Below are 19936 nucleotides of genomic sequence, written 5' to 3' on the forward strand. Positions count from 1 at the left end.
AAAAAAAACACAAACGCCTCACCATCACCATGTCCATATATGATCTAGATATGGTGGGAAAACAGAAAAAAAAAAATGTGAGCAAAAGCCAAGCAGCCTGTCACAACCGATAGGCAAGGCAAGACCAAGATTAAGACCAAGACCAAGGCCACCACAAGTCCAAATTACTCGAAACTTGTACAGATTAATTCTTGACTAGATTAGGAGCAATCTGCAACTTGAACCACTTAATTTGAAGTTAGGATGGTTAAGATAAGATCATTACAAGGTGGAGAGCCACTCTAGTTATTTTAATAGGGTACCTCGTGGCATGCATTCTGTCACGACCTGCCCGCAAGACAACACCAAAACTAATGGCACGACAAATCAGCCCCTCAAATTTCCCCAATTCCGCTTTGAAACTTGGAGTTCTTACATCATAAGGGCCTAAAGAGACATACTTAGGAGTTTGTATTAGTAAAGCTTTTTTTTTTTTTTTAGTAGAAAACAAATGCTTATCGACTGATACGCGAGTGTGGATTAGGTTCTCGTACAGGAATCATTCTTGTACGGGTTGATTTATACAGATGAAATCCATCAGAGATTTGATTGTTGAGAATATTCCATCTATATGGATCAGCCCCCATATGAGAATGGTTCTTGTAGGAGGACTTGATCTGCTCTCCTGATACGGTAATACTTATGTAGTGAGTGATCCATGGTTAGGAATTAATAGAAGAGGAATTTAAGCCAAAACCAGATAGATTGAGTAGTGTGCAATTGTTAGACTTGCGATCTTAAAGAAAGGCTTATCCATCTTGACACTCAGGCTTTTAGGTACTCATAACCCAAAGTTCGGGAGTTGATAAAGTAAATGGGCTCCATGGCCAGAAACCAAAGGTTAGTTTGGTCCAACCTTTGGTCCACATTAGTCACTTAGTATCACTCGGCAATAATCCCTTATTGGTTTAAACTAAAAAGGTGGAGACGGCCAAAAGTAGATTTAGATATAATTTATGCTGTGTCTGGGACTTTAAGGAGTCCGGATTAGGTCCACCATTCTCGTACAGTGCCTGATTCACACTTGGATTACACTTAATCTCTCTTTTCTTTCAATTGGATGTAACTTTGAGTAGAATCTAAGTGTAGATCAGGCACCGTATAAGAGTGGTTCTTGTATGAGGACCCTAACCGAATTTGAAAGGGTCTTTGGTGGGAAAGGGACGAGGAAAAAAAATGATTTTGAAATAATAAGAAGAAGAAGAAGGCTTAATTTTAAAATATTTCAAAGATGATTTAAAAAAAAAAAATTTAAATAACAATTAAATCCATTTAACTTAATTATTACAACCTGAATTTCATTAAAAGAAAGAGAAATTGTAAAGCAAGGCATGTAGGAGTAGTTAACTATCATGAGTTATGATGAACGTACCGCAAGTACACCATGTTGCAGTAAGACTGGTTGTTTATTGACCTTTCCTGAACCATCCCCCCCTGCCATTCTTTGCATGTTAAGCACATACCCATCTTCCGTTTTCACCTGATCAACAACACTTGAATCAACTCATGATCAAGAAGCTCTGCTACTCCTGTTACTGTTACTACTAATACTGTTAACTAGAAGAAAAATAGAACAAGTAGAAGAAGCTCTCTCTCTCTCTCTCTCTCTTACATAGAACTCCTGGCATTGGTAACCATGTACGATTACAGAAGATTCACACAGCCCCACAGCCTCATTGGGCTTGACCGCAAGGACAAACAAGAAGATGATCATCAAAACTGACCATCTGAAGAACCCTCCTCGCAGATGGAAATCCATTTTAGTTAACAACAGTAGTAAGTAGGAAGGAGCTGATCAGATCAATCAGAAATATTGTAATTGATATACTAGAAGACTCCCATCCTTTAAAAAGGACAGGTGAGGAAAGGGTTGGGTTCTCCCTTCTTATCTTTCTATCTGTTTATAAAAACAGAAAGAAAGAAGGGAATATATAGAAGGGTATTTTGAAAAATACTATAACTCCTGTGCAGCCCGGGTTGCAACCAAGTAGTTGCAATCCCTGTGACAACAAAAGAAATGGAATCTAAAGAGTATTTTAAAAAATATTATAACTTAGCAAAGTATTTATGAATCCTAAAGGAAAGTAAATTATTTCATTTATTTGACTGTGAAAAGGGTGTTGCAGATACTTGACCGGTACCAACCAAATTTTCTCCTTCCCAATTCAATAAAGTGAGTGGGGGAATGAACAACTAGGAACTAAATTGAAGTTGGATGTCTTGTACGTAGCAAGTCAGCACTGGGACCCATCCTGATCAGCTTATCTTATCCTTCTCCCTCTCTTCCATTCGAGGCGTCGGTTGAATGGAGATGCAGACGTCGTGACATAATTTATATCGTACTCAGCTGGACCCACTGGAACAACAACCCATCTCTTCACTGGATCCAGTGCTGGTATGATCTTAGAAGTGAGCTGAAAGTGAGACACGTGTATTATATGTAAAGTTTTTTTTTTTTTTTTTTTGTATTTTTTTTTTTTTGGTTTTTTTTTTAAATACTGTTTAAGTGAACCGAATAATTCGGTTTAATTTGGATTCGGTCCGAATTATTCACGTTTTATATTCACTTTTGAAAAAATCGTGAATTTTACCGAATTTTATTTTTAATTCGGATTCGGTCAGAATTTTTGATAAAATTCAGAAAAATTCGAATTATTCGGCCGAATTGATAACACTGGTCTGAGCACAGGGGCATACTATATTTTAGGCTTTTTTTTTCCTAATTTATCTTGTTATTTGTCTCAATGTATGTTCTCAACCTAAAATGCATCAAGTTATGTTTCCTTTTGTATTTATACATCCTTTGATATTGAATGTTTGGTTCCAACTAGGGTTTCAAAACTTGGAATCAGTCATTCAAATAGAATTGTTCGAAAACTAACAAGAATCAGTATGAATCGATTGAATCAGTTAGTGCCGATCACAGTGTAATCGATCAATTTGATTCTAATTTTGAAACTATTGCTCTAACTGAAATTCAAGGTATAGCTTTCTAGTTGGAGAATGCATGTTCGAATTTTTGGCTGTGATTGATTTGGCGCTGCATTTGGAATAGCTGAGTAGGTATCTTGTTGGCATCTCCAAATACTTAGGGACAACGCTTGTGGGGTTAGGCATCTAAGTCACCACTTCCAAAATAAATTCACTTACTTAAATGAAAGAAGGAATGACATTTTAGGTGTCACAGTTCTTTGTGATGTTTTTAGAAGTCACAAGATATATCTGAGCAGTTTATTTTTATGATTTTTTTTATTTAATTTATCTATTTCTATTCAGATGAGAGTGCATTGCGATGGTTAGGGTACCGATCCACATTTTTCTACTTGGGTTTGCTTAATCCAATTATCCGTCCTTCATTTTTTGTGTTTTCCTTCCTTGTGGATTACGTTTGAAGGGACAGGGACCATCACATGCTCACAGGCTCACATCTTTCGGAGGTCGCTTTCCCTAACAAAGAGCCCGTGAAAACCATACGGTACTCGCCGTGGCAACTTCACGGCGGCGACGATCTCCAGCGACGGCGACTTCGCATCCATCACCAGAAACCTCGACTCTCCCGTGTTCTCGTCGTGAACGTACGTCACCACATATCCATCATCCTCCGCTGCCACGTGGCTATTCCCAGGCTCTCTCGCAACAAAGAACGGTTCCCCACCGTAACAGCCTTCCCCAAACATCCGACACGCCACGGTACGCTCTTTATGCTCCGAACCCGACAAGTCCAGCTTCACCACACCAGATATCTTTGGCACCGGGCCCCCGAATGCCAGATGGCCCAGATAAGAATACCGGGTCTTCTTCGCCACGAACCCGGGGTTTATGACTCCGAACTCCATATTCAGCGCCGACACTGGGAACCTCGTCACGATCCCGGTCTTTAGATCGATTCTTACTTTCTCCACGGATGCGTGCACCAGATCCATTCTCTCCAACGTGTGCTCCACTGATATTATGTTGGGCGCGATCATCATGATCACATCCTCCTCCTCATCCCAGGCGTTGATCGCATGGATTATATTGAACCCGGGAACCTCAAACCATTTCATCTCCGACTCGTCTTCCGCGTACCGGGGGATCACCCCGATACGAGGCACCTTCCGTGGATTAGTCCCAAAGGGTGACCCGCCTCGGAATATCATATCCACTGGGTTCATCCCTATCTGTATATCCGGGAAGATTGCATACTTCTTTGTGATCGCGAAGTCGTGAAGGAACGGTGTGCTTGTCATGGAGAAGATCGGTACGTCCGGTTGTTTTGACCCATCCGGGTTAAACCGGAAGAAAGTTAGAAATGGAGGTACTGGCCCGCACCGGAAAGCGAAGGTCTCACCTGTGTCGGGATCTATTTTAGGATGAGCTGTCATGTTCATGAAAAGCTCTCCGTCGAAATCATGCCGTCCGATTGTTTTGATGTCACCGCCAGGAGTCAATCTTAGGGTATATGGTAGATCAGATTCGCAAAGGGCGAATAGGCAATTGCCGAAGAAGGCGAGGCTAGTGTTGGCCAGGCCAATGCCATTGGCAGGGTTGTACTCGCCGGAAAGTACTCTAGCCGCAAAGAGAGCACCACGCACGACGGTGGCGGTGAGGCCATTGTAGCCGGAGAATAAGTTAGGAAAGATGGGGGAGCCAGCGTTACGTTCGACGTTGTATTTGTAAGTCTTGACGAAGCGGCTGCAGAGGGTGGCACGGCCGCCGGAGATGCGCAAGGAATGGAGCATGCCGTCTCCATCAAAGAGGTGGTAGGGCCCACGAGGGAAGTACTGAGGGTTTGGGCCGTTGCGAATGTAGGCGCCGTCGAGGCAGGAGGGGAGCTGGCCCTCGATCACAGGGCAGTCGGTCGGAGGAAGTTCGTCGACGGGGGAGAAATTGTCGGCAAGAACGTGTCGGGGATCAACGGAAGATCGAAGAGGAGGGTCGATGAAGTTGTTGATAAATTCGTCTAAAGTGTTAAAGAGGGTGGTGGTAAGAGAAGGCTCTGCTCGTCTTGTGGTTGTAGTGGTTACTTTGGTGGAAACAAGTGGTGTTCTTGCTATGGTGATGGTAGCTTTAGTTGAAGGTTGTTGGGATTTGATTTGTGGTGGTGGTAGTGGTGGTGGTGGTGATGCTATCGTCTGCTGGGGCTTCTGCTCTTTGATCCTAAAAGAGGAGACATGGAAGGTAGGGGTGTGAGGAGAAAGGATCATTGTGGGTTTACTGTTAGTAGAAGAAAGGAGCTTAGGGTATTGAAGTGTGGGGAGAAAGGATGATGAGAAGGCATCCATCGCTCTCTCTCTCTCTCTCTCTCTAGTGTATAGAGAGGCAATGAATGAGGAATGGATTCTATCAAAAAATTGAATGAGGAATGGAGACCAACGAGATGAGATAGGTGATTATTTAAGGACTGTGGAGGAGTATGGGACGGTCAAGTCTCAGCACATGTCCCCACTTAAGGGAGGAGAAGGGTATTTTCAAAAGCAAAGATGAACATACAAACAGAGAAACTCAACTCACCACCCTGAACTGGTTATTTCCAAACGCCAAAATTTCTGCAAGGAGTACTTGGCAAAGGGGGAAGGATAAACCACAGGCCTGCCTCTCCCTGCCCTATTAATTAAGAGGTCTAAATAAAATTGGAGTTCAAATCAAGTCCTTGGGTTTTTTTTTGCTAAGAGTATTCAACTAGTCCGTGGGCATATACCGAGCTCACAATTGCATGGAATTTACTCAATCTCTTTCTTTTTATTATAGGTTTTCACATTGAGTAGATTCTAGGTGTGAATCAGGGATCAAAATCCTCTGTTTTTTCCATCCATGTTTTTCCTTGTTTTGCTACCTGCAGAACGCGACACGTGGATAATAAGGAGACCAACGGTCAAGATTGGGTGAGGATTATTACATCTGGTGCGTTGGTCTTAAAGTTGTCCACGTGTCGCGTTCTGCAGGTAGCAAAACAAGGAAAAACAGGGATGAAAAAAACAGATGATTATTTTCCGTGAATCAGACACTACAAAAATATTCTCATAGGAAGACCTAAACCAAATTCATAAAATTAAATGGAGTATTATTTAAATAATTTATAGATATAAGACTTCTAATTGATTAATTGGTTAATGAAGTTTTAAAATGAAGTTACCAGCAAACATAAGACCTTTAGTATAAATATATATATATATATATATATATATTTTTTTTTTTTGAGGTTGGGAGGGGATTTAAAACCTGTTAATATAGTGTCACATGGATCATGAATGCATAAATATTGCTAAGCATACATGAGTTGGAGATTAAAAAAGGACAAAATGGATATTGGGATTTGGGATCAATATTAAAAATGATTACATATCTTTATTCATTTGTAATCTCCGTCACAAGATATATAATCCATCGGGTGGATAGATGATGTATCAATTCCAATCAGTGGATAAAGAAAACATGATCTAGCAATATGTCAAATTTCATAGTTTAATCCTAATTAAATATCCTTCTTTGTTTTGGCATGCATCTCATGTATGTTGATACATGTGTGTCACCATTCTAAATGTTATTGTACACCCTTCCAACTCTGAGCGAAATATACGATTTAAATTACGTAAAATATAAAAGTGAAGTGCTCAGATTTGTTGTCGTTGAATCCAATGTGGAGCTATATTAGCTTGTTCCATAATGGTTTGGGCTGCAAGTGAAAAACAAAGGCATGATGTTAATTGGTATGTTTGGTAACGTTTCAAAAAAAGGTTTTTGGAGTTTTTTCGTTCTATGGGAACGAAAAAACATAGAACGAAAAAACGGAATAAAGTGTTTGGTGCATTTATGGTGTGTTTCATTTATTTTTATTTTTTTTGAAGAAAAAAAAACAGTAGAAACAAGAATTGACAGAACGACAAAAAGTAGTTCCATTGTTCTAGTTTCGTTCCAAAAAAAAAAAACGATATTTTGACACAAAAATTGAAATTTCTATTTTTGGCACGAAACGTTACCAAACACGGCCTCACAATAGTAAAGTGGGATTAGATTCCAATTTCTTGAAATTTTTTACATCCAAACCAAACAGCACTTCCCTTTCCTTCACTTCTCTTTCCATATCCCTGGCAACTAAACTGAGCATAAATGAAAGATCCTTCCATTGGTTCTTTGATTGGACAACTTTGGTATGTACGTTGTCCAAGACCAAGAGGCAGGGTACTGACCTAACAACTTAGGCCTTAATTGATGGCTACATAACATTAACGGCAGGATATTGAGGGAAATTTACTATCACTCCCCTACACTTGACCTATATCTACTAAAACTCACTTACCTTTTACCTTTTTCCTAATACTCCCATGCTTTTTTATTTATACATTTCTTTCTCCCATCTTCTTTTTAAATACCCAAATTACCCTTCTTTTTCACCTTTTACCTATAATTTTTTTCAAATGGAGTGATTTTAGCTATGCTTTTACTAATCCAATAAAACAGCCATTTGGCTTGTCCTTCCATTATTATTTGGTTCAAATGTTGTTTTGTTTGCTGAAATTCAAACTCTTCCTTTGCTTCCATACCGTCAATTTTTTTTCTTCTTTAAATGCATTAGTATTGAACCACTTAAAGAATATTGCTTATTTATTAGTTTTTTTTTTTTCATCCATCATCAATGTTATTGTTTATTTATTAATTTTTTTCTTTTATCCCATCCATCATCACGAGTTTAGTAATCTATTTTTTTTTTATCAGTATTTGCTTGGTATATGTCTCAGACAATACTAATTCGGATCGGTATCGATCTCAATGTTACATACCCCATTAAGGTTGCAATTACATGGTTTTAAGGATAAAAAATTAATTAAAAATTTAGTAAAAGTATTGAATATGTATCTTTCTCAATCAATACCGATACGACTCACTTAATCCTTCCACAGTGAAAAGAAATTTAAATTCATGAGAACTCGCCACTCTCTAATGGAGGAATGGGACCCATGTAAAGTATTGAATTTCATTCCCAATTAATTTAAACCAATCAATTTTAAATAAAAAAAATTAATGGGAAAAAGGTAAAAAGGAGGGGAAATATGGGTATTTAAAAAGGCAGGGGAGAAAGAGATGTAAAAATAAAAAAGCAGGGGAATATCATAAAAAAAGTAAAAGGTAGGGGAATTTTAGTAAATATAGGCCAAGTGTAGGAGAGTGATAGTAAATTCCTCGGATAATTATCAAAAAAAAAAAAATTGACGAGGACCGATACTGATTAGATTAGTAGTTATCTGTTATTGATTTGGATTTTATAGATTGATTAGTTACATGTCACCGATCAAAACCGAACCCATAATTTGACACCCACCAGAGAGAGAGAGAGAGAAAATGTTACAATAGTAAGAAAAATCATCACATGCCAAAATCTTTAAGTAGGGAGAATGGGGGTAGTCGAGTTGGAAAGGGATCTTCGCCTCAGGAAGTATGTGGTTTTGATTTTGACTTGTCTTATCTTCTTGGAATTACTCACATGGAGTGTTTAGTGCTTTTCATTGTTTTCGGTGAAAGTTGAATGCTTCTCATTTAATCTCTGTATGATAAGTTCATGTGATTGTGGGGTCAATATGGGCTTGTGGGACTTGTCAAGCCAATGGTAGAAAAATAAAAAAAAATCTAAGTGCTTCAAATCTTTGATTAGTCTCATTGCGTCCAAGGATGATGTTGATAGAGACAGAGAGAATCATTGCATAAGTGATTTCATTGTAAATAACTTAAATCTGTTTTGTAATTATTAGATGTGGCCCTTTCACTAGTTCGAGGACCCTTCCACTAGTTCGAGGACCAATGCGAACACTAGTAGAAGCATCAACATGGTGTGGGGTTTCTGTCTTTCATAAATGGTGAGGTAATCATATCATTCCCCAGTATGCCTGCCCAGGGGCATACTACATTTTAGGCTTTTTTTTTCCTAATTAATATTGTTATTTATCTCAATGCATGTTCTCAACCTAAAATGCATCAAGTTATGTTTCCTTTGGTATTTATACATCCTTTGATATTGAATGTTTCATTCAACTAGGGTTCCAAAACTTGGAATCAGTTATTCGAATAGAACTATTCGAAAATTGACAAGAATCAATTGAATCAATTAGTGCCGATCGCAATGCTAATCGATTGATTTGATTCTAATTTTTGAAGCCATGGTTCTAACAGAAATTCAAGGTATAACTTTCTAGTTGGAGAATGCATGTTCAACTTTTTGGTTGTGGTTGGTTTGGCGACCCATTTGGAATAGCTGATTAGGTATCTTGTTGGCATCTCCAAATATTTAGGGGCCGTTTGTTTAGAGGGGAGTTTGATGGGGTTGGATTTATGGGGTGGGATAGTTGTACGAATTATCCCACCCCATAGGTTTTAAAGTCGTTTGTTTATCTGGGGTGGGGTTTTCAAAAGACAACAAAAATATTTGTGCCTTTCCCTGTCGGCTGACGTGGATGCAAAATTCTCCCACCCCAACCCCTCACAAAGTCCTGCCAATTTGGTGGGACTTTGCGGGGAAAACTGTTGGAGATGGCGCGAAAGAACATTGTCCTTCAAGCTTCTCCACCGCCATCGGTCTGGCCATGGCTTCACTGGAGCTTGAAGATGAGAAGGGTCGTTACAATAGTTTCTGCACCAAAACCATTGAACAGAAAGAGAGTATAAAGCCCTAAACTCCAACTGCAACGATGCAAGACAGCAGAAAAGAGAACCAAAGAAAAAGGTCAGATTCTCAAAATTTCACAGATCACCAAACAATTACACGATCCTTCTACAAAGATCAAACAGGAAAAATAAATGAAAAATCCTCATCACTCTTTCGCCTGGGTTGCAAGCATAGAAATAAAAAAAAAACCAGAGGGATCAAAGAAGAAGACCCTGCACATCAAACAAAAAAAACATGAGAGAAAAAAAAAGGGAATCGAACAAGAAGAAAAAGAGGAGAGAAGGAGATGAACTATAGTCTGGTCTACAAGATCAAACAGAAAAAAAAAAGAGGAAATAAAATACCTTACCACTCTTCCGTCTGGGTTGCAAGCATAGAAAAAAGGGAAACAAAAAAAAAGGGATGAAAGAAGAAGAAATGCTGCTGACCAAACAAAAAATATAGAATAAAAAGGGAGGGGGGGAATCAAACAAGAAGAATAAGAGAACAGAAGGAGATGAACAGCAAGACCAAACAGGGGGAAAAATAAGAAAAAAAAAAAGAGAAAAAAAGGGGAATCGAACAAGAAGAATAAGAGGAGCAGAAAGAGATGCAGGGGGCTGCGGTTATGGGAATCGAACAAGAACAAGAAGATGCTTGAGCCTTCTCTGTTTCTGTTCCGTTGTGAATGGGAAGTGAAGTCGACGCCCTCGTGAAGCTCCGATGGGGTTTCATCCTAATCGGAAAAGAGGGTTCCGAGGTGAAGACCCTCTCTCTCTCCTCACCCTCCCTCTCTCTCTCCTCCCACCCAACCAAACAAAGTCGGGGTGGGAAGCTATAGTAACTTTTCCTCATTTTTCCATTCCGGTTCTTCACCCCACTAACATGTGGGACCCATGTGTCATACAATCCCACCCCCAACTCCCCTCTAAACAAACGGCCCTAAAAGATTCCCTACTCACTATGGGTGAAGGAAAAGTCGATCTATTCATCAATGGGTGAGGAAAGAAAAAGGTAGTTTTTCACACCCTCTAGTTCAGGCTTACAGCAGCCTCAACCAGAGATGAGTCTGTAGGAAGGGACGTCATGGGTTATGGCAAGGCAAATTCAATATGAAGTATGAACCTCCAAAGGGGAAGGCAAATGATCAGCTTATTGTAAAAAAAAAAAAATTACAGGGAAAGTAAATTTTACATATAATACCATAGATTCAGAAACACACAGGGAGAGAAGCATAGAGTAAGAGAAATTTCATAACATTCTGTATATACACATATCTGCTTACCTTACAAGACTCTCTGCAATACGTTTACGGGGGAAGTACACATCAACTTGAAAAGATACAACAGCTTCATACAAAAAAGCTGTAATGCCTTCTACACTGGCTATTATAGCACAGAGCAAACCCCCCCCCCCCTCTCTCCCTCCTTCCAGTTCCCCTCCTCAAGTCTTCAACCCCGTTTTATTCTTATTCTCAGTTAATACATTATGTAATCCTATCAAGACATCCATCTTCAAAAGCTCAAGAGAAATTGGCAATAAATGCCATGCTTTTCATGCACAATGTAAAACTCTGCCAAAAGGAAAGAGAGAGGACTTGGGATTTGAAAATTTGGAGATCCTGGATATTAGCTTTATCCATTTACACTGAATTGGAAGTTACCTTCCCCCACTAAGCCCAGGGATCAACCTCTTCTTCCACAAACAAAACTTGGGAGACACCATTGTGCAGCCCTGTCTGATTTCTCTCTGTCGGATTTAAAATCTTGATCTGGAGTTTTATCATTACTGCAAATGGAATTGAATCCATACATGTATGGGGATCCGTTAGTAGATTTGGGACTGGGTGGAAGGTCCAGGTTGATTGGTTTAGGATCTAGTTTTTCATTAGATATACTTTGGTAAACTGCTAATGTTTGATTGTCTGCATCCTGATCACGCCTAAAACTCTCAAGGAAGAGGTCAGCTAGTTTCTTTTTCTTGCCAGTTGGAAACAATTCAGCTCCGGTGCCAGCAACTCCATCCATTGAAAGAGATTTATTATGTTGAGGTGTTACTCTGAAGCTGCTCTGATGGTTTGGAGTATTACCGCAAGATGGGGTAAAATCTGCATAGAATAAAACAAAAAAGAGTTCCTATAAAACCAATTCTCAAATCCCAGACAAAAGATTAAAGAGTGAGAAAAAGACACACATTATATTCTGTTTGTGATAGATCTAAAAGCTACATTGTCATAAACTAAGGCTAACCCCTACAACTATCCGAGACAAACATTTCCAGAACCATCGATCACATTTCCATCCATCCAAGTTAAGAGACATGAGACAGTTAAGCTCATCTGACTGATAGTATTCCCAGGCAATGGTCTGAAATGATTCTAAGAGGCGGAACTCATACAGTTCAAAAGTAAAGACATAAGAACTGTCATATTTTTTGCTGATAATACATAAAATATAACTCCATGCGAGACCCCAAAAAAAAGCACAAAATTTCAAATCATTCCCAACTTACCCCCCTTAACACTGTAGAAATCTTCAGAGTCTGACTCTAACCAAGGTTGAGAATCAAAGAAGGTCTCCTCCTTACTACCTGCCAAAAGAAAGGATTTACTTCATATGGAAGGACCACACATATTCATACATAGGAATAAGAAAGCATTAACACATTGATGGCATAAATCAATTCATATGTGATGCAGATGATGTGGGTTGCTGGTCGAGGATGAGAGAAAGGATAAGAATTAAAAACTAAACATAAAATCAGATGATATAACTGTTTAGCCTAGCATTGAAGAGGAATTGCTACATACTGGAGGTCCCAGTTCTAGGAGGGAACCTCAGTTTCCCATGGTAATAATGAACATGCGAAAATTCCATAGTAAACAAAATTGCCATATCCTGATCACTCTATATGGTGGTTACCACGAGTAATGAAGTAGGTCACACGGAGTTACTCATGATGGAGAAGTCACAAGAATCATCAAAACATGAGTCCTAAAGTCCAGCATGTGTCTCAGTTGTCCTGATAGACCAAATACAATTTACAGTTACCATATTCCATATTTGCAGTAGATAACCACTAGGCATTTGACTGTATATCGCAACTGATGATAGGAAACCTCAATGAGGATGACTCTAGATTTGATGTTTTGTTGAGGACAAAATTCCAGAGACTTCAACCTCACCCACAAATCAGTCTTCATTTCCCAATTAAGACTTGGCCAAGTTATTGAAAATTCACCAGATTGAAAGAAAGCCTTGCCCCACATCTGTTAACTGGATTATGGACTCAGCCAAGAGTCTTTGAAGACAAATCCATTATGTTAGAGATTAGAGAGGCATGCAGCTAGAATGAAGTAATCCTGAGCCTAGTAGCCTACCCTTCATCCACCCCCAACACCCCCCCCCCCCAAAAAAAAAAATGGGAGGGGTGGGGGATGTAAAAACCCCAATACTTGTGCAGCAGAAATCAATAAATATATTTGATTATAAAATCAGAAGATGGCCTGATCAAGCCTGAATTGTTATGAGAATCCTGAAAGGAATTTGTTAATCCAGTCTTCCAAAATGGAGTAAAAGTTGACAAATATTAGAAGAAAAAGAACACTATTCAAGAATACATTAGGAGCCCATCAAACTGTATCTCTGCAGAAAAAGTGTTTCATCTTCCTATCCAGTGACCAGTCTATAAGAAGGAACAGTTCAAACAAGGTTGGAAACTATATTAAACCCGATTGGAATTCACCATGTATCAGAGGATTAAGATCTGAAAATTGATCGGAAAGTTAATTTCGTTCAGAAAATATTACAGGTAAATGAAAACTCAAGGTAGCAGAAATAGCTCTCAGTAAAGTTAGGAAGCTTTGCCAACTTTAAAATTGAATCGTTCTCAGACAATAAGCACAAATTTCATTTTCTGAAGAAGGTGAATTATATTCTGCAACAATAGAATATATCCATAATTTATAATCCCAAATAGAACTGTAAACTATTAACGGTAAACCATACCACCTTAACAAAATTCAATTCATCAAAACTCTTCTTCTAACCTATCAGGGAAGTAGCCTGCACTTTCTTCGGATTGAACAGATTCATCTCAATACTATTCTACCGCTAACAATACTTTGCAGATACGTTTGATCCGTATTACTAAAGAAATACTAACAAAATCCAGTAAATATGCAGAGGAACACAGGAAAGAAAAATCTGATCTTTATCGAAACTCGAAAAGAAAAAAAAAATAATTGAGAAACAATGATTACAAAATCACTGGAGCTGGGAAAAGAGAAAGAGGGAACAAATAAAAAACAAAAGGCCCTTCTTAAGGTGATCTTAATGATTCGAGAAGACCAAACTGAAATCCTCTCCATAATAATTTGAAGAAACCAATTGTTTTCCCATCTACTAAGATTAGAAAATCAGGAGCATACCAAAGTCCCTAAAACTCGTCAGAGAGGCGCCCCGCGGCGAAGACTGAAACTTAAAACCCGTTTCAGTAGCGCAGTGGTCGCCGTTTACGGATTTCTTCTCGGTGGGTAAAGGAATCAGTATTTTATCATCCTTCGAAGCAATAGAAAAGCCGAGTTTCATAGCAGAATCTGGGTTCTCATCGATTGAAACACAGGAGCCCATCTTGAAACAGTGATACCCTTTTCTCATCGAACTTGCAGAAACTTCTCTCTGTTTCTTTCTACAGAACAACTTGCACACAGAGTGAAGTGAGAGCAGAGGCAAATACAGGGGCAGACTCTTTTTGGATTTGTATGGAGATTGGGGTTGATAGCGAAGTCATGGTACTCAAGGGGAAGTGGGCTCCATTAAGAAAATATTTAAAAATATTATCAGGTAATATCTAAATTTGTTTTTTATATTTTTGTTAATAAATACCTTTTTCTTGTTTTAAATTTTGCCAATTAGGACTATTTGGTGGCGGTGACACAATAAAAGTAAATTTTCTGTTGTGGCGTTTATTTGGCGCTTTCAATCTACGCTGAATTTGATTTTAATTAGTAAAAATTCAAGCGGGTAATGATTCAAAAGGAAAATAAAGTTGAAATATGGAAAAATCCACAAGAATCTCCATCTGGGCATCTATTGTGAATGATCAAATCAACCATTTTTTTATTTTTTTATTTTTTCTAATCAAAGCTTGGAAAGTATGAATCATATTAGCAAGCTGTAAGTGAATGGATTGAAATTGAAGCATTAAAAGTTCTATTTAAAACTCAAATCCTGGAAGAGTCGTCAATGTCAAGTCAAACACGAAGCTTTTCTGTTCAGACTTCAGAGATGGATCTCGAATAAAGGACACAAGAAGCTTCCATGTCCAGCGATGGATCTTCCAATAAAGGATGGTCGGCAAACTTTACTACCCTTGTCTCTCAGCAACAGTAGAAGTGCGTCCCACAGAAGCTCGTGGAGACACTATGCCTATGCTATGGGCACGACAATGCCTAATGGGAATTAATCAGAATGACAAATCGCTTTCTCAGTACAGTAGTGTTTGATTTGATAGATAGAACAGAGGAAACCCAACTAAACTCTTAATGGGTATTAATCAGAATGACTATTCGCTTTCTTAATTGGATTTGTTAACTGTTTTACCATTCAATGCTAACCAAAGAAACAGAGGAATTGGCTTATTGTATCATTTGATACTCTGTTTGGAACTCTGGACAGAAACGAGAGGAGTTCAGGAACTTCAGACCAGATCTTCAAAAGTTGGATCTTGGATGGAGACCATTGAGTTGGCAATTTGGCAGAGGGACCACTCTCCAAATAAAAAGACAGAAACCTGATTGCATGGCAATCAGCCAATTTGGATACCTACTAACTTGATTGATGGTCAGGATCTTGAAAGTTAGATGGACTTAGTTCAGATCTTAGGAAAACCTTCTCAACTATTTGTGTTGAAAAACAAGACACAGATGGTGGCCGCCATGGCTGCTCTGCAAATTGGAGGCTTGAAATTCAATCTCCTATAAAAATGAAGAGTTTACAGTTGATTTCTTATTTCCAGTTGATGCTTCGAAAGGGCAATTGGCTGCCACTAATCTGTTAATCTTGATGGGTCTGGGCTTCATAAAAGAAAGTTTTTTATGGTGACAGCTTAAGAAAAAAGAGACACACTCAAAATAGTCATAAGCGTGAGAGTGATGGCTTCAATGAGGACTAAGGAGTGAACAACTTTATCTATCTATGATGGGTGTTGTGTCATTGTCACCAATGAATCTCCATTAACCGCTTTTAAAGAGTTGGGATCGGAACAGTGAAATTGGTTGCTTCCGAAGCCAATCTAAGCTCTGGGTTCTATAGGATTCCGAGCTTCAATTCTTGATCTCTGCTCTAGTAGTTGTTTACTTGTCTTGTTGGAGAGGTAAATTATTGTATCCAACACATAGATCAAGTTTTGGTATTTAATTTCCAGGATTAAGGACTCTGTTCCAAAATGTAGAGGGTTACTCCAAGACACAAAGATGGACGAAAAGATCACCCTCATTCCATGAAAAATGAAAATACCCACCCTGTTGATACTTCTAGATGTCTCTCACGCCCCACACTGGTGCCAGAACCATGCTCAGGAAAAAGAACTTTTCCCCTTTATTTTATTATAATAAGCAAATTCATAATACCCGTATACTAATATAGTATTGAATGAAGATGTAATCAGATAAAATATGAGCTTTAAACTACGACTTCCCCATCAGTAACCACTAACCACTAACCACTAATCACCAACCATTCTTGATTGAATGGTTGAGATTTGAAAAACCTTTCCCTAATCCAATAAGAAGTCAAATCCTATGGATGAAAAGATTCTCCCTTCACCATGGTTTTAGAGAATTAGATCTTTAATAATAACTCAATGGGCAAATGATCCGCATCCCATTGGTATGGGGATTTTTTGCACGTAAACTCACAAAAAGTGAGGTCCCCACCTTATCTATCTACGAATCTCTTCCTATTTACTATTTGTAATTGAACCTTCTCATACGCCTGAGTCAATGCCATTTGTGAAATATTTTTCCAACATTATTGTTGGCAATCTCTCTCTCTCTCTCTCTCTCTCTCTCTCTCTCTCTCTCTAAAAGCGTGTACTTGCACTCATTCATCAATTATCAACTACCATACCTAAAAAATAGTGCAAAAGTGATGCAAGTCCAAGGCAAGGAGGATCCAATGCTTTGATCTCAACCACAGTTTATAGTGTATACCAAGTGGGCCGAGTTCAAATCTAAAATGGGAAGAAAGCACCATCGAAGTCAAATTTTAATTTTAAAAACCCTCACTCAATTGCATGACCTACCATGTATTCACAAATTTTTCTATAATTTTAATGAGAAAATAATCCTTAAGATCCACCTTAATAAGTTTTATGGGTTCTACTAAGTATCACTACTAAAGTTAGTAAAGCATATAACTTTATTACTTTCCACTTGATAGTATATAGGTAATTTCGTGTGATAGAAGACTCCATCCCCATCTGTGTAATTAAATTTTAGCTCAATATAAGTAAAGAAAGTGTGTCAAACTCAAATTCATATGGAAATAAATATAAAATGACATCTTTTGTAATTTTAGAGATACTTGTACCAATGAAAAACTCATGGTAAGTTGAAATTGTATCCATGAGTTACGTGTTTAGTCATCACTCACAAAAATTTATCCATGTTCTTCCGTATGGCAAATAGTGAAGTATTATAATTTACATCGCATCATGACATCTAAATTTTTCTTAAGCATATTAAGGCGGCTAATTTAATAAGTCCAAATATAGCAATTGAACACAACCACTGAGAAGCTGATATTTGAAGCTTCAATAATGCTGGTTGAGCCATACATACAATGATAGCAAATAGTTTTATAATATCCATCTCTATCTATCTTCTTCCATCTATAACAATTCTAAAAGTAGGGACACCAATGTCGATTGAATTGCCAAAACTTACAAAACATACAATATAACACAAACTATTAAAGAAAATGATTCATATCTGGGTTTTAGAGTGTAAGGTTTAGGGTTTGGGGTTCAAGGTTCAGGGTAGGATTTAGGGTTTAGGATTTAAAGTTGTTCAGATATGCTTTTTCTACGGTGGTTGAATTTTTCTTATATTTATGTTCCTTCACCATGGCAGCATGGCTTCAAGTGTCGGTTTGAGATTGGTCGTATCAGCCATATTGGATTGGTATCGGTTGAGACAGATCCCTGATCCTATACCAATTAGGATCGGTTATCCGGATTGTTTAAAGGATAAAATAGGAAAAAATAATACATTTTATAAAATTCAGGGATAAAATAAATCGATACTCACCGATCTCATCCGATCCAGATCGATATTAGATCAATATCGAGCCAATACCAATACCAATACAGCCCCCTAAATCCTTGGTCATGTAGGACCCATTCATATTACTAAATGAAGATATGAGACAAAATTGATAAGATCCTTTATTCTCTCACACAAAATGATATTTAGGGCATCACTCACAAAAGTTCCCACACCACAAAAATTTTCTTTTATCTAAATAGATTAATTATTAATCTATCAAAGGAATGGGCGAGAAGATCTTGAGGCCCACCCACTTAACCTTTCTTAGGTTCTTGGCATCTATCTTGCTGATGCTGACATGTTAAGTGTGAAAAGTTTGCGATTCGCCGAGTGCGCATTATTGAACTTTGAAGCGTTAACGATGCTTACCAAACAGTTGTTGCCATCTCCATCCATCAATCAATCTCATTCAAGATCACACCCAAACAATTAGATTCTCTTCATCCACAATCCCCCGGCGAATGAAAAAATTTTAATAAAAATAAACGCTCCCTAATCCTTAGTTGCGTGGTTCTTACTTTGGACATTGAGAGAGACGAAATGATACCTATCCTTACGAAATCGAAAAAATTCTCTTATAATCACACTCATCTAGACCTCCTTATTGGCCTTTGAGCGTTTTTCTGAGAAAAAAAAACAAAAAGACAATAGTATCATCTACATAGATCACAGGAAACACCGTATCATCAGGTCAATGGAAGACGTACACAGAACAATAGACTTGCAGGGTTCTATTCCCTTCTTTTATTTTTAATAAAAATTATAAATAACAGTGGAACTCAATTTCTCACTCAATTTTGAGGATTGATATCAGATTGGCTAAATTGGTTTATTCTGATCGGTATTTTAATTAAACCCTAATTGAAACTTTTCTTAATTATAAGTCACAACCCAAACCAACAATCCAGTCACCCAAAATATGATTCATCTGTCCTTCCACAAGTTTAGTTAGGAAATGGTTTTTGAGTTTTTCCAGTGAATGGTTTCCATCATTCTTAGAGAGTCTATAAAGAAATGGTTGAAGGCCAGCCGGGGTGGAAAGCAACAACCCTCCATCCATCCAAATGGGTCGTTTTATTTGCCAAACATTGACCAAATCACATTGATTTTCCATTTTATTTCATTTTCTCATGGCCTACCTTCAACATTGACTATGTGCTGGGAGTTGAGAGTACAATCAAAAAATTAAAATTCAACAATGATCAACTACACATAATCATGAAAAAATCAATTCTTTTTTTTCTTTTTATGGTCTATAGAAAAGTATTGTTTTGAAACGTTGTTATTGTGGTTGTTGTTTTCTTCAATTTTTTTGTGCAAAAATCGCTAAGGGTAGGTAGGATAAGGAGATGTCTTCTCATACTAATCTTCAAGATAGAAATAGTGAATAGTCTGAAGGTTCTTCTAATGGAATGTGGAAATAAATTTTGACACAACTTTGACTTTGCCTGTTTTAGTTTTATTTTTTATTTTAAAATAAAAATAAGTGTATAAAAAGAAAGAATTTTCTTATTGACATGCTTATGGTGTCAAGTATCCTATAACTTTATCTTTTTACCTTTTATGTATAATATGCCAAGATCCTGTTATTTCACATGTATACTTAAAATAAAAGTGAAAGATAAATGACACGATGATAAAGTCACTACAAAATACTTTGAAAACATTTTGTTACCTCTATTTTCTTTTCTTTCTTTTTTTTTTTTTTTTTTTTTTTGATAAAATCTTTATCTTTAATAACTTTAACAATTGAAAAAAGTTTACATAATATAAATACACCCATAGAGGTGTCATTTAGGGTGGGCCAGTCTTAGAGCAAGGGCTAAGTTGCGATATTGCAACTTGTTGGCTCTACAAAGCAACAAGTAAGGCTATCTACATCTGCCCCCATCCCAAACCTTATAGTAGTATGAGCCTCACACATTGTGATTCTCTTTTTTTTTTTTTTTTTT

At 37.7% G+C, this 19936-nt stretch overlaps 2 protein-coding genes across 2 annotated transcripts; both read right to left on the reverse strand.

Moving 5' to 3' along the window:
• Positions 1-3168: 3168 nt before the first annotated feature.
• Positions 3169-5564, reverse strand: LOC122072123 (probable carotenoid cleavage dioxygenase 4, chloroplastic). The gene has a single exon (XM_042636679.1). The coding sequence runs from the start codon at positions 5301-5303 to the stop codon at positions 3462-3464; it is 1842 nt and encodes a 613-aa protein (XP_042492613.1). The 5' UTR covers positions 5304-5564; the 3' UTR covers positions 3169-3461.
• A 5326-nt stretch (positions 5565-10890) lies between these two features.
• Positions 10891-14421, reverse strand: LOC122058928 (uncharacterized protein At3g27210-like). The gene is made up of 3 exons (XM_042621645.1): positions 14085-14421; positions 12167-12244; positions 10891-11762 (listed from the first exon to the last, which is right to left on the reverse strand). Exons 1-3 carry the CDS (start codon positions 14311-14313, stop codon positions 11341-11343), a joined length of 729 nt encoding a protein of 242 aa, XP_042477579.1. The 5' UTR covers positions 14314-14421; the 3' UTR covers positions 10891-11340.
• Positions 14422-19936: the final 5515 nt, after the last annotated feature.

The sequence above is a fragment of the Macadamia integrifolia genome, chromosome 2 (genome assembly GCF_013358625.1).
Source record: "Macadamia integrifolia cultivar HAES 741 chromosome 2, SCU_Mint_v3, whole genome shotgun sequence".
Lineage (NCBI taxonomy): Eukaryota > Viridiplantae > Streptophyta > Magnoliopsida > Proteales > Proteaceae > Macadamia > Macadamia integrifolia.